The sequence below is a fragment of the Plectropomus leopardus genome, chromosome 17 (assembly GCF_026936395.1).
Source record: "Plectropomus leopardus strain MGB_pleo_1.0 chromosome 17, ASM2693639v1, whole genome shotgun sequence".
In the NCBI taxonomy this organism is placed as follows: Eukaryota; Metazoa; Chordata; class Actinopteri; order Perciformes; family Serranidae; genus Plectropomus; species Plectropomus leopardus.
Genome location: NC_142192.1, coordinates 22,549,566 through 22,563,364, shown reverse-complemented (window position 1 = coordinate 22,563,364; position 13,799 = coordinate 22,549,566). Strand labels below are relative to the sequence as shown.

General features: G+C 38.6%; 1 protein-coding gene across 8 annotated transcripts in view; it reads right to left on the bottom strand.

Annotated features, from left to right (window-relative positions):
- Positions 1 to 11,111, bottom strand: part of celf3a (cugbp, Elav-like family member 3a) — a 43,029-nt gene extending 31,918 nt beyond the window's left edge. For 2 of the 8 annotated variants that reach the window (XM_088090355.1, XM_088090356.1), the window contains exons 1-3: positions 10,633 to 11,107; positions 9,064 to 9,216; positions 2,654 to 2,736 (exon numbers count right to left, since the gene is read on the bottom strand). In XM_088090355.1, coding sequence (XP_087946481.1) covers positions 2,654 to 2,736; positions 9,064 to 9,208 — 228 coding nt within the window. In that variant the 5' untranslated portion in view covers positions 9,209 to 9,216; positions 10,633 to 11,107. Of the gene's footprint in view, positions 1 to 2,653; positions 2,737 to 9,063; positions 9,217 to 10,632 lie in introns of all 8 variants that reach the window. The other 6 variants (XR_015779468.1, XM_088090353.1, XM_088090352.1 and 3 more) reach the window with 6 other exon arrangements.
- Between the last annotated feature and the right edge of the window lie 2,688 nt (positions 11,112 to 13,799).

Sequence of the window (13,799 nt, the reverse complement as noted above, 5' to 3'; positions counted from 1 at the left end):
TCCCCTTTTGGAAAGAGATGGGGGAGGGCAGAGGAGGACTGAGAGAACACAGGAGGGTTTAGCTTGTTCCACGCGGCTTAGAGGTAAGAGGTTGTGAGGAGGAGAGCCGCTGGGGTTGAAAACCCAGGGGGGAGAGGGTTTTTAGCATTGGGGGGGCCTTGGGCCCTGCTGATCCTCCTATGAGAGGTCAGAAAGGTCACGCTACTGTCACGCTAACAATGGGATTTCTTTTGTTGCAACCCTAATACCAGCCTGCTCCTACAGACTGCCTCTGTGTCCCTCTGTAACCCCCCGCCTGCCATTACAACAACCTTCTGCTGAAACATTAAGTCAACAATTTCCATTGTCAAGTAATCATTTATTTATCAAAATGTGAGAGTTGGTGCTTATGTCTGCTTTAGGGTTTCAACTAATGATCATTTTTATTGATCTATTCATTGTGCCATCGATAACATGTCCGAAAATATGAAAAATGGCCAACATGATTTCCCAGAGAACAAGGTAACGTCATCAAATGGCTTTTTTAAAGGTCCATTGTGTAGGATTTAGGGGGATATATTGGTACAAATTGAATATAATATACTGTTTCTTTTCTAATCTTCTGAAAGTAAGGGTTGTTGTGTTTTCATCCCCTCGTCTGTGCAGATCGCCATGTTGCATTGCTATGTTACTAAAGATAAAACTGCTGCATTCAGTGCTTTTACAGCTTTAATCACCGGGTCTGTTTGTTTTGGAGAAGAAGAGAACTCTGCAGATATTTCAGCACCAGGGAAAAACCTCCTGAGCGTCTGGTTATCAGACGAAAAGGTGAGCACACATTAGCAGGTGCTGAGCTAGTGGCCTGTCTTTGACGAGCCGTACAGCATTGGGGAAACAATGATTTGTGGCTGAAAAACGAAGCCACCGCCGAAGTACCAAAGACTGCAGTTCCTCTGACGGCCACTTGAGACTGACTCCAAGAGTGAGTCAATCCCATAGATCCGTATGTTAAAATGCCCAATTTAACAGCAGAAATAAACATGTTTACAGCCTGGTACAAAAAAGTTTTGGTCTCTATACTTAATTTCAACATTCATGACGACTGTGTGGGGGCGAATTTATTTAGAACTCACCGGTTTCCATTTTATTAAGGCTTAAAGTTATGCATATTTAAGGGTGGAGTGGCGTGAGTGAAAAGCTGTCTGCGAGGTGTGACCGTGTAACCACTATCTGTGGGTCAGATCCACCCGCCTCCTCCACAGCTCCACCCTCTCACCTAAATATGGTCACTTCTGGCTCTAAAACACAAAGAAAGCGACGGCTCAAATGCAGAACGGCAGTCCCCAGAACAACGTGTGATGTCATGGAAACTACGTTGATTGTTTTATACAGTGTATGTTTGTAACCTGAAACTGCTTTATTCAGTTTATTTACCAATTTAAATCACCTGGTTTGTTTGATTTGCAGAGTAAGAGACCTCTGCGGATAACTCAGCTCCTGATAAAAACCTCCTGAACAATGAACATTGAAGGAATTAACTAGTTCACTCTGGCACATTTCGGCTGGTTGCAATCTGCAATCCTCGTTGCTAGATGCCATTAAATCCTACAAACTGCTCCTTTAAGACAAAGAAAAGCAGCAAATCCTCTCATTTAAGAGGCTTAAACCAGATGCTTGAAAAATTACTTAATCATCTTTTTGTCGATTACTTGATAAATTGATGAATCTGTACATTTTTCAATCAGCAGTTCCAGCTTCTCTGCAGTGAATATTGTCTGTTTTCTTTGTCTTCTGTGACATTTAATTGAATATCTTTGGGTTCTGAACTGTTCATAGGACAAATATAAGCAATGTGACCACATCACAAAGATTAATGAATGATTAATGAGATTAATCGATATGGCGTATAACCGTTACACTGTTCGCCTGCTTCTCCACTCTTTCCTCAAATGCTACTATGGTCATGAGCTGCCACTCGGGAGGGGGAAGTCAAAAAAGAAGCGAGTGATTTAGGTTTCAACAAAAATAACCAAAAGGAAACAGGGGTGAAGCCTTGTTAGTAAAAGAGGAAGCAGCAGCCAGTCTGGGAGCACACTCTGTCTCAGTAATTCCTTGCCTTGTCGCCTTGTCTCTCATATAGTCGGTTATTATAGAGATGCGGCTGTCATGTCATATTTAGCTTTGGAAATGTCATTTGGCAGCACACCTGCTGCCTGGCTATGCTAATAAAGCTAGGTTTAACTTTGATTAGAATTCAGAGGGAGCGATGGGTGGAAAGAAAGAAAGAAAGAAAGAGAGAGAGACGTAGAGACAGAGAGGAAGAGAAACATCAGAGAGAATAAGAACTGGCAAAGTCACTCCAGCAGCGAGCCTCATAGCTGTCTCTTTCGACCCGTGACATGTAGCAAGATGACTCATGCCTTAACTGGATGGATATGTCTGGATGCATCACATATGAAACATAAGAGGGAGAGCAGCCTCTGACCTTTATTGCAGCATATCAGCTAAAGGAGGAAGTCAGGCCCGCATGTCAAACTCGGTTAATTTTCCCGTGTCACTGTGTGTTCACGTGTGTCTGTGTGGTGCGTTCACATAGCCGAGCATGCCAGTTATTCTGCTCCTGTTTTATATATACACATGTGAGCTGTTGAGGATCTGGAAAAGACACACTCACCCCCGGTAGTGTCTTCTGCTCGTGCAGTGCATTCTGGGCTTTGAGGGCGGACTCACGTGCACAATATGTCAGGAAGGCACATCCTGGAGACAAAGAGACAAAGTGTGAGAAGGACAGGCGGGAATCCCCAGGCAACTCATGATTTGATTCAGAGGGCTGCAATTTTAGAACGATTTTATTTTTTAATTTGCTTAAAAAAAACAAAGTGTGTTTGTAATGATCCAAAATTAACCCCATTGAAAACTGGGATCGACACCAGTTTTCTTGTGCTGTGTTCAGACGCCTTTCACAAGCTATTTAACCCTCTGAAACCTGAGGAAATTAGTTTGATTTCTTTTGAAAACATGGGGGAAAAAGGCAATTACCAATTTAGCAAAAAATGTCTCACAGATTACAAGAAATTTGTATAAGGTGACAAAAACTTTCCTAAAATTTAGTTTAAAAAAAAGGAGAGGATAATTACAAAATTATCCCCCCAAAATTGGGGAAAATGTCCAGAAATTGATATTTATAAATATATTAATTTAGTGTTAATTTATATTATTAATCAATAATTTTAAATTATATTTCATTATTTATTTAAAATAGTATTATTATAAAATTATGTTAAAGAAAAAATACTGTAAAATACATCAAATAAATTAGTTTTTAGGTAATTTTCTTGTTGTTTTGTTGTTCTTTTTGCTAATTTTTTGGGAATGATTTGTTGCTTCTTGCCTTTATCTCTGTGTTTTTAAAAGAAATCAAACCTATTTACTCAGGTGCCAAAGAATTTAAATAAACAGAAGAAAATACTACTATTATTTTTATTAATAAACAGCAGTAAGAAATGGCAGACATGTTTCAACTGGAAAGTTACATTTGCCATCGCTTTTCCCAGCATTGCAAAGAATTATGAGCAGTGTAAATCTAGTCTGATGAAGAGCTGTCTAGCTCAAAACGTCACTTTGGTGCATTAAATAAGTGATAACTGGAGCCCTGCAGTGTGTGTGCCATTTTTTGCCTTTACTGAAAACCATTTGATTACACAAGGTAGCCTGAAGAACACCACATTTCACTGCTGCATCTTGACTTGTTTTTGGCAACCAGAAGCTCCGAAAAGACTTTTTGTTTTGAATAAATTACTTTCTTTTTCCAGCCATGATTTCAACTTTGATGCAGAACCAGCTTCAGGTAGCCAACTGAAGGCAGACTGGTTACCGCAAGGCAAAGTATCATGGAAGTAAAAACAAAAAAGTTAAAAATTTGCTTTTCCAGGTTATCATATATAAAAACAGACCCCAAACGAACGGTATGAGTGCAAGACTTGATCAATATAAGCAAACTGTTTAAACAGTTTTTGTATGAAATTCTGTTCTTTAGTTTTTGATCCATATAAATGATTGATTGCTGTAATCATGACCACTATGAGCGCTTTTCACTGTAGTATACCAACACGGACTTCGGCATGCTCTGAATCACTTGATAAAATAAAAGCTGCACTTGTTTAGTTGCCTAGCTTGGAACGTAAACACGACACGTTTACATCAAGTCCACAAAAATGGCGCCAGGATTTGAAGCCAATTTGACATGATAGCCAAACTGTGGAATTACACATCCAGCTCCAACAGTGGAAGTCTATGGTGTTCCTGCTCTGTGGCCCATGGATGTGGATGATCCAGATCGTTTTATACCCGAGAATTCATACTTTTTTGGCCTCATAGACCACTGAACCATGGATGTATAAAGAGAAATGGATACAGCATTGGAGGCAGGCCTCCTATGAAAGTTGTTCATTGGAGCATGAAGCCAAAAAAAAGCTTGATTTCTGCCACATGAAATTACCCAGATCTTCTCCAGTCTGGGGCCCAGAGCAGGGGCGCTTGAGAATAACAGCCGAGCGGCTGAAGTCCATGCAGACCAACCTGTGGTTTAGTGCTCCGTTAACTAAACTGAGGAAAAAACTGATTTAGTTGTGAATCTTGTCTAGATTTTGGAGATGTTATTGGACCAAATGGATCAAATCCTGACAGTGAAACAAGTCATTTCGTGGGAGAAAAAAATGATGTAACTCGTTTGAGTTGTAAATGTGAAACTGTAAATGTTATATATCTGTAGTGATTTAGAGACTCTTTTTCACAATGTAAGTCTATGGAAAGTATTTATGTCCCCCATAGCATCATGTGTTGGACCCGGAGGTTGTAATTCGACTGTTTGGCCACTATGTAAAATTGGCTTCAAAGACCAGCACTGGGTGTGGTTCTCTTTGCATATCCATTGTTTTTGTCTGTTATACTTTACCATTTCGTTGGTTTAGCAATGCTGAATGTACAGCCTGGTCTTACAAAAAAGTTGCGTGCAATCATAATGTCAAGATTTTCATGTTAAATTTCTAAATATTAATTATTTCTCCATTGAGACATAATATTTCAAGAAGGAATCAAGATACATCCAAGAATCGATTTTGTTTCCTAGAAGACTAGAGGACAATAAATCCATGTATTTTTAATGTCAGATTCATATTCTAAATATAATGTCTAGATGTTATTGTAACTAAATCTCAATTGGCCATTTGCCCTGAATACCTGCGGCAGAAACATGCTGCTGGAGTTTATTGTCCTATTATTAATATGCCATTTGATATATGTGCTTTGGTTTTTATCTTAGCAACAGTTCTGGGTCAGCATTAAATTTCTAAAAATGCCTACCGCCTTTAATCAGGCCATCATTATTAATATGTATTTAAAGTTGCATGAAACAAAGACGAAAAAATAAAAACAATAAACAACTGTCATTTTGTTAAACAGTTCTCCTGTGGCACTGAAGATCTATGGGATTATTAAATCATAATACCTGGAGACTATTCAGACACAAGCAGGCTGAATGAGTATTTAATATCATGCTGCTAAGGCCAAATGTATGCAGTCCCACATAATAGAGAAAGGCCTTCATTAACCTTTAGGGCTCCCACAAATCATGAATATGTAAATGTATGCAGAATAGGTGTTATAGGTGTTAGAGGACTGATACCACCTGGCCTATACGTCTCCCAAATGTCTGATGGTTTATGTGGATTTATAAAAGCCTTTGTTTTTCTGCGCTCAGATTTGCATTAGAAATGACAGTAAGGATCGTTGTTTAGCTTAGATCACTCTGAACCAGCTTTAGTCCATCTGTCGAGCAGGATTTTGAATGTGTTGAGACTTTACTTCCTAAATATGAGAAGCTTGTTTCAGTGAGCGACGTGCAGTAGTAGTGGGTGACAATGATGTCTCCGCGTGAGGTCAATTATAAACTGACAAAATACTTTTTGTGAGACTGATTTTAGACGACCACCTTTGTGGTTCTGACAATTTATAAAAATAGAGTGCTGAGCAACATTTTTTTTAAATTCAACAGCCCGAGACGACTTATTTGTTCTTAAAGGTTTCAATTACTGTCAGAGGTTTGCGTGAAGGGAAACATAATCCTTATTTCACGTGTTTTAGTTGTGCTTAACACTATGGTCAACAATGTTTCTACAAATTTCAATTGATGTTGTAGTTAGTTAGCTCCCCAATGTGAGTTTAAGGGCCCTGAAGGTCAGCCGTTGGTCAAAGTCGGGTCATCAGTAAGCTTCTGTCCCCCTGGTTTTTGCAGTGTGTCTTGCAACGTTGGCAGTAGTCTGCCCTTGTTAGCCAAAAGCTTCACTTGCACACACTGCAAAGACTACAGCCAACGACCGACTAGCAGCTAAGTTCTATGGCTGTGTACTTCCATGCCTGCAGGAGGCGGTAGTCAGTATTTGTCATTCAGAAGTAAAATGGACATGCAACAGGACGGATTTAGGATGCACAATAACAACGCAACCCTGTTGTTCAAAGATCAAATATTGACTGTGTGTCAGTGAAAAAAAACATAAACCATCAGGAAACGTTTCTTCTAAAGAGCTCAGAAAAACAATCTTATCTAATATAACAAGTTTGTTTTGATCTCTTGACTTTCCTACTTCCATTTCTTTTCTTGTGCGTGGAGCTGAACTGTCAATCAGTGTGATTTCATTCCCTGACGGGCTTTGCCGTCTTCGGTGCTAATACAACATGCTCAATCACCTGAAAAAGCCAATAAGGGCATACTGGTGCCAAAAGTCTGAGCTTTTTTTGTGGATGTTTTAAGAAATGGCTGAGGCCACAAATGCTGTTTTGTAAGTGTTTGTCTAAGGAGCTGTTGATATTCCAAATGTCCCCTTCTTTTTCCTCTGTTATTATGCCTTTACATTTCCTGCAACATGTGACCCACTTGCTAACTTGTTATTTTGTTGGCCTTGGTGGCTTCTAGATCCTGTTAGTAGCATCCATGTGACCGTTGCCTAGCAGCAGTGCTCTCACAACTTCTCAACATCAGGAAAAGTTGTGTGGGTTTTGGACTGAATGCAACAGACCGCAGGAGGATCTTCAACAACGGCATATGCCAATTGGCCAGTCAGACCGGAGGGAAGAAACGAAACCGAAAGTGCCGCACGAAAAGAGGGAGGAGAGTCAGCATCAGGGCAAGGCTGACCCAACTTGGACTGAGAGCTGTTCCTCTACCAAGCCTTCTTCTGGCTAAAGTCCGGTCGCGGGAGTGGATGAGATGTGATTGAGGCTCACTCAGCAACGAGATATCAGAGAGTGCTCTGCACACACCTTTGCAGAGACATGGTTAACCCCCAAAATCCCAGATAAGCTATTGCACTGGAAGGGCGGACCTTGTTCAGAGCTGACAGGACACAAGACTCTGATGCAAATTCAAAAAATGCACTGCAGGAATGTATGATGCCATCAGCAGCAGCATAAGCAACCGGATGGAAATTTCATAGTAGCTGGTGATTTTTAATCAACTCATCCCTCATCTCCAAAGATGTAGCAGGATCAAGAACAAATTGAAATTTCATTTTTTAAATTATGTTATGTTATGTAAAAAATGAGTCAGCAAGACAACTGCCGCATGCTAGTGTAAAGAGTTATTAAAGTATGCTCTGCTTGGCTGTTGGCTGTACTCTTTGCAGGGTGTTCAAGTGCAACTTTTTGTTCGAGACACAGCAGATGTAAGTGATACAACAATCGGCCTTTGTCTCCACTATTCTTTGATGTGGGTTGGTGTGTCTGGGCCTTAAGAGTGTACCAGCTGTTCATCTAAGAGTTGTTGGCAAAAAACCTGTGTCTCCTCCTCTTGTCCTCAGTCAGGACATTGAACTTTCAATTTTCTTGATGAGCAGGCCAGAGCTTGCAAAGTATGACAGTGTGACAACACAATGCTGTACTCTCACTCTAAAAGGTAATTCAAGGGACCTGTCACCACTAGCTAATTAAATGCTCGGTTGCAGGATAAAAAATCTAGTTTATTGATCTTAGATAAACCCTGCAAGTTGCAAAAAATAATTTTGATGACTTGTGTTGACATAACAATGAGGATAATTACATCAACTTAATATTGTGTGAGATTTTAACTCAAATTTACATGTTAATTGATTTAAAACAAATTGTAAGTTATAGTAAGGTAATGAAACTTGGCTTGATAATTTAACTTTTTTACTTTCAGTTCAGGATTCAAAATCCCCTCTCCTGCCCATTTAAAATGCCTGGACACATTCAGACAGTGAGGACTGTGTTAGGGACCTGCAGGCCAAACAACTACAACACTTCATTCCTTACTTTCTCACATAAAAACTTGTGTTTTGCTTTCATTTATTAAGTAAGTGCGACTTAAAAATGCATTTGATAGTACAAGAGAAACTAACTCCCCTAACTCCATGTAGTGCACTCGAGGGACTTAATTTCATAAGAAGTCATCATCATAACTCAAAAAGATTGATGCAAACCATTACGTAAATCTTTAGCTGAATAATTTGTTTTTTGAGTGTATGTGGTCATATGTAAAGCACACAAAGGAAATTTCTTATACAATTTGAATAAATGGTTTACCTTGACTTAAAAATCCATTGTTAGTGAGGTAGTTGGTATTATGTTGATTTGACTTGAAAGTATTTAGTGTCAATCATTACGTCATTTTAATAATGTTATGTCAAGACTGATTTATATTTCAGTCAGTCCATGGATAAAATATTAAAGATTTTAGTCAGACCGTGAAACCTGAGTATACAAACATTTCACTAACTGTGAATCAGGTTTGTTTTTTCAGATCGATGGTGCTTAATATCAGGTTTTGGCCTCACAGGGGCCCTGAAAGTCTCCAGAGGGACAACAGCTAAATGAGGAATAGTCTAACCTCTCTGATATTTACTGAGCATTAAATCCTAACCGGAGGACATATAAGAGTAATATTTTAATAACAGGCCTTCCTTTGCAATAATTCCCCACATAATGAACACTAAATTAACATTTTTTTCCCCCAGATGAGTTCCCTGAGACAAAATCTTATCAAGCAGGAGTTCTTGGCCGTTTCTCCCTCACCTTTGTGCATCCCCGTGTATTTGTCCTTTATCACCGTCAACTCGTAGATCTTGCCAAACTGCTCAAAGATGGGCTTCAGGTCCTTCTCCTCCAGGTTTCGGGGTATCTGCCCGATGAAGAGCTTGATTGCGTCAGGCTCCTTCATTGAGAAGTCTGGGGAGGAATAATAACACACACACACACACACACACACACACACACACACACACACACACACACACACACACACAGAGTGAGTGGAGGAGGCGATCAGGAGGAGCAGACAGGAGCCTGCGGGCTTAAATTCACACTGCACAGGAGGTGCAAACAGGAGGCCGGGGATGGAGATGCAGATGGGAGCGTTTGGTGGGAGTGAGGGGCTGAAATAACCGTTTCCTTGGAGACTAATCTGATAGTAGATTTTTAGGAGTTTTGAATAGAGATGTCACAATGAACACATACAATTAGAATATGATATTTACATATTAATGAGTTAAACTCTTACTAAGTATCATTGGGCCACTATACACTCACCGTTCACTATCACACTTATAGTAAAGCTGTAAGGGACTGTTCATTATTTATGAGAGGGGAAGGCGAAGTGCAAAAAGAGGGATGCATATCAAATATATTTTAAGCACTGAGGAGAGACTAATATTTTTTTAATTTTTGCTTAGGGGAGAGGCATAGAGCTTTGAATGGCTGTATTTTTTCTTTAAAAAATACCAAAATTATACCATTCATCATTGTCAGAAAATGTAAAAATAGAAATGATCATTGCATTTTCAAAGTTCAGAAAGTCCTTGAACACATTATGTGTGACGAACGCTTACGTCAGAGAAAAAAACAACACCAAAAACATCCAAACGTGAGTTTTAAATTGTGATATTTCCTCAAAATCACTTAAAAATTTGCAAAAATAAACTGTTAAATCCAACAGTTATTACATTGTGTAGGCAGGGTCATGCACTGCACCCCCACCCCCACCCCCCACCCCCTCAGGTAAAAAAAATAAAATAAATAAAAAAAGCAAAGTCACACCCCTGTCTACCCCTGCCCTGACAAATAGAGAACAGTCCCTAAGTACTATAAATTCTACAGTAATAGTGATTCAATTGTATTTTACATGGAATTATATGCAATTATACATATTATTTTATATATTTCCACCATCTAGAGCCACCGTGTTGCATTTTCACTGCATAAAATACCAAATAAAAACATATCAATTGAAGAAGATTCAATTATTATTTGCTAACTTTTATAATATTTGCAGTGCGTGCACATTAGGCGTCAGTAATGATGATTTGTAGCTACAGAGCTGACATAAAAATGACTCTAAAAACACATGTGGTATTGTAGTAAATAATAGTACACACACAATCCTCTTTCCTCGCTCTGATATTCGGTCTAGGCCGTGTACATTGAAGCCCCTACAGAAACATGACAGTGTCAACACAGCTGGAGACCCGCGCTCTCTTTGTCAAGACATGGGTGACAACAACAATGACCCGCACATGATTTCACACATTTCACCAAAAACAGCAAAGAGTTTAAAAATAAAAAAAATATATAGAAAACAAACCATACCTGTGGTGCTGTTCGTGTCAAAGAATCGGCGAGATCGGTGGATGCCTTTTCTTCTTCCCCCCGCTGTTATTTAGTTATTGGATGTCAATTATTCAGTTCATTTGTCTGTAAGAGCGTCTTTGAATCCTGTAACAAGTTAGGCCTGCACCCCCCCTATAACAACACAACTAACATCCAGCGACGGTCCTTTTTTCGGCATGAGCGTGTTTTTTTCTTGATCTGCTTGTTGTTGTTATTTTTCCTGACAGATGCCCCGTGATTTTTTTTTTCTCCTTTCAAATAAATCTGATATAAAAAATAAACAAATCTCTGTCTCTGGTGCTGCTGAGTGCAGAGAGTAGTGATAGATGAATTTCCTTCAGCAGACCGTAGGGAATTGGCAGTCTGGTTGGCTGTCCTCTCCCTCTGTGTGTGTGTGTCTGTACTCCTTTGACGTCGTAAGCCGGTGTCTCCCTCCCTGTCCATCTCAGCTCCATCCCTCCTCCCCTGGGCTGCACGAGCCGTGATGTCTGCCGCCAGGGACCGTCGCTAAACTACCAGCCCTGTGACAGCCGGAGAGGCAGGAGCAGAGAGTGAAAAGACAGTAAGTACAACACAGTCATGGCTGCAAAATGTGATACCTTAGTGTTTAGAGCTTATTAATCGAAGCTTCACACATTAAGGTAAGCTTTTAAGTATGCTAACGTGTATAGGCTTTTTGTGTGTATCTTTTCCCCTAGCAGACTTTTCTGATTTTTCAGTTTCTGTATTTATTGATTCCCCAATATGCAAAGCGAATGACCTTGTAGGGCCGCTAATCCTTTAAAAACTAGCTTTTTACTTTCCTATATTTTATTTATTTATTTATTTTTTAATTCTCAAGTCATGTCAATACTTCAGTCCTTATTTGCCTGAGTTTATCATTCACTAGTGCTTTGTTCTTGTTTTGTCTTTTGGTGTTATTCAATCCTTGTTTATTTTATTTTATTTTTTGTCTCTCCTTTGTCTGGTGTTTTTTGGGGATTACTTTATGTGTGATTTGATTTGTGCTGTTAAAAATTTTGAATTATAAGAAAATCTGCAAGCAAGGATATGCATGACACACAACATTACAGCAAAAGAAAAAAAATGAAACAAAGTAAAATAAATGGTGACGACCCCCTCCCCATATCCCACCCAACCTTTGAAATATCTATATTATTCAATAGGAGAATATGTGTCTGGAAAAATAAAGAAAGACAGAAAAAAATATGACCATGTTGCAGGAGTGTCCTGACTCACATCAATTAATGCAGCATTATATATTATAAAATTACAGAAATTCTTGTATTTTACTTGAAAAAGAAAATACAGGCAGAGGGAAGAGAAATAAACACTGCCACAAACTCTGGATAGCACACCTTTAAAGTCACTCCCTAACTCTGCATCTTGTTCGTTGTGGGTACATAATGTACTGGTACACTAAAAATGACACTGTAAATTGATAGTAAATTCTGCTGTGCATTGTTGGTGGTAATTTGTTTCATAACTTTCATATTATGTTTTTTTCCCAGATGCTACCCTACTGTCATATGCATTACAGTCCTGGCTAGTGGCAGCACCCAAAACACTTATAATTAGGCCTGCTACTAATGATTTTTTACATTATGGCAACAACTATTTTTAGATTATTTGATTTATTGCATAAAATGTCACAAACTAAAGTAAATTACCAATTAAATTTCACAAAGCCCAAGCTGGTAATAATTATTTGTTTTTTTCAGCCAGTGGTCCAAAAGTTGTATATATTCTACGAAGAAACTAGCAGATATTTATTTACACCTGAGAAGCTGGTGCCGGTAATTTAAAAGAATGACTCAAATGACTAACTGCGTATCAAAATCAGACTTGATGATTATGCATTGTTTTTCTTTTCATACCCTAATATTTAAGACAAATGGTCTTACTGGAACAATAACTTTAAAATCATCTTGTTTCTCCCACTTCTCTTCCTTATTACATGATTGTACTTTGTATCACTTTCTTGGAGGCTAATTAAAAAATGTAATCAAAGTTTTTAATAACAATACATTTGAGAAGAATGATGATGAAAATACAATCGCACCAGAGAGAGAAAATATATGAGGCTCCAATGAGTTTAACGCAACTGACTCCAAATGGGTGTTTTTCATAACTTTAAACACAATTTCCTCTGATATGAAATTTATAGATAGATAGATAGATAGATAGAGTCATTTTGGAAATTAATTGTGTGCCATACTGCAATCGTCAAATAAATATATAATAGCAACAACAACAATAACACAAAAACATCAACAGGGCACCCCTTCAATACTATAGATCTATTCTCCAATGCACACAAACCCATCCTTTCTCTGTACCCACTGATCCTGTGCAGTCTATGTCCAGGCAACCATTTGCAAGCAAATCCACACCTAAAGGCAATTAATAGTCACCAATTCACCTAATCTACACGTCTGGACACCAAGAAAACTGCACAGGCAGAGGAGAGAACATCCACATCCACACAGAAGGACACCATTTAAAATGGAGCCATTAAAGTCCAACCAGTTTCTAAAGTTCAATTACCAGATAACAAAGCCACTGCTAGACTTTTACAGGATTATTACAAACCTACACACTTAAATCATGCTGAAAGGCACTTTGAGTGCAAAACATACTGTATGTTAGGTAATGTTATTAGGTGCCAAAAGATAGAGAACAAAAATAGGGCTGTTTGACAGCATAAACTAATAGCAGGTGATGATTTGAAACAGTTATTTTTCTGTTTATGAAAATCTTGCATAATATACCAGTACAGTTCCCTAATAGTAACGCCTTTATTTCCTAACTCCACATCTGGTTCCCTTATATCTACTGGTACATAAAGTACTTGTACACTGTAAGTACAAAATATCAAACAGTAAATAGGGAAGAATTATGCTGTAAATTTTCCCAATTTCTACCTGGTTGCGTGACTGTAACATGCATTATGATGCATAATTGCAGCACCATAATGTTGCAACACAAAAAATATCTCAAATTAATAGTTGCATTACTGATTGCATTCATTCACTGGATATTAATTGTTTGGGCCACTTTGAGGGATTGTATGTACTGATTAAAAGTTTAGCAGGGAACTCCACTTGTCAAGCCCCTTGAGGATTTTCTAGATTCCCCCTGCATCT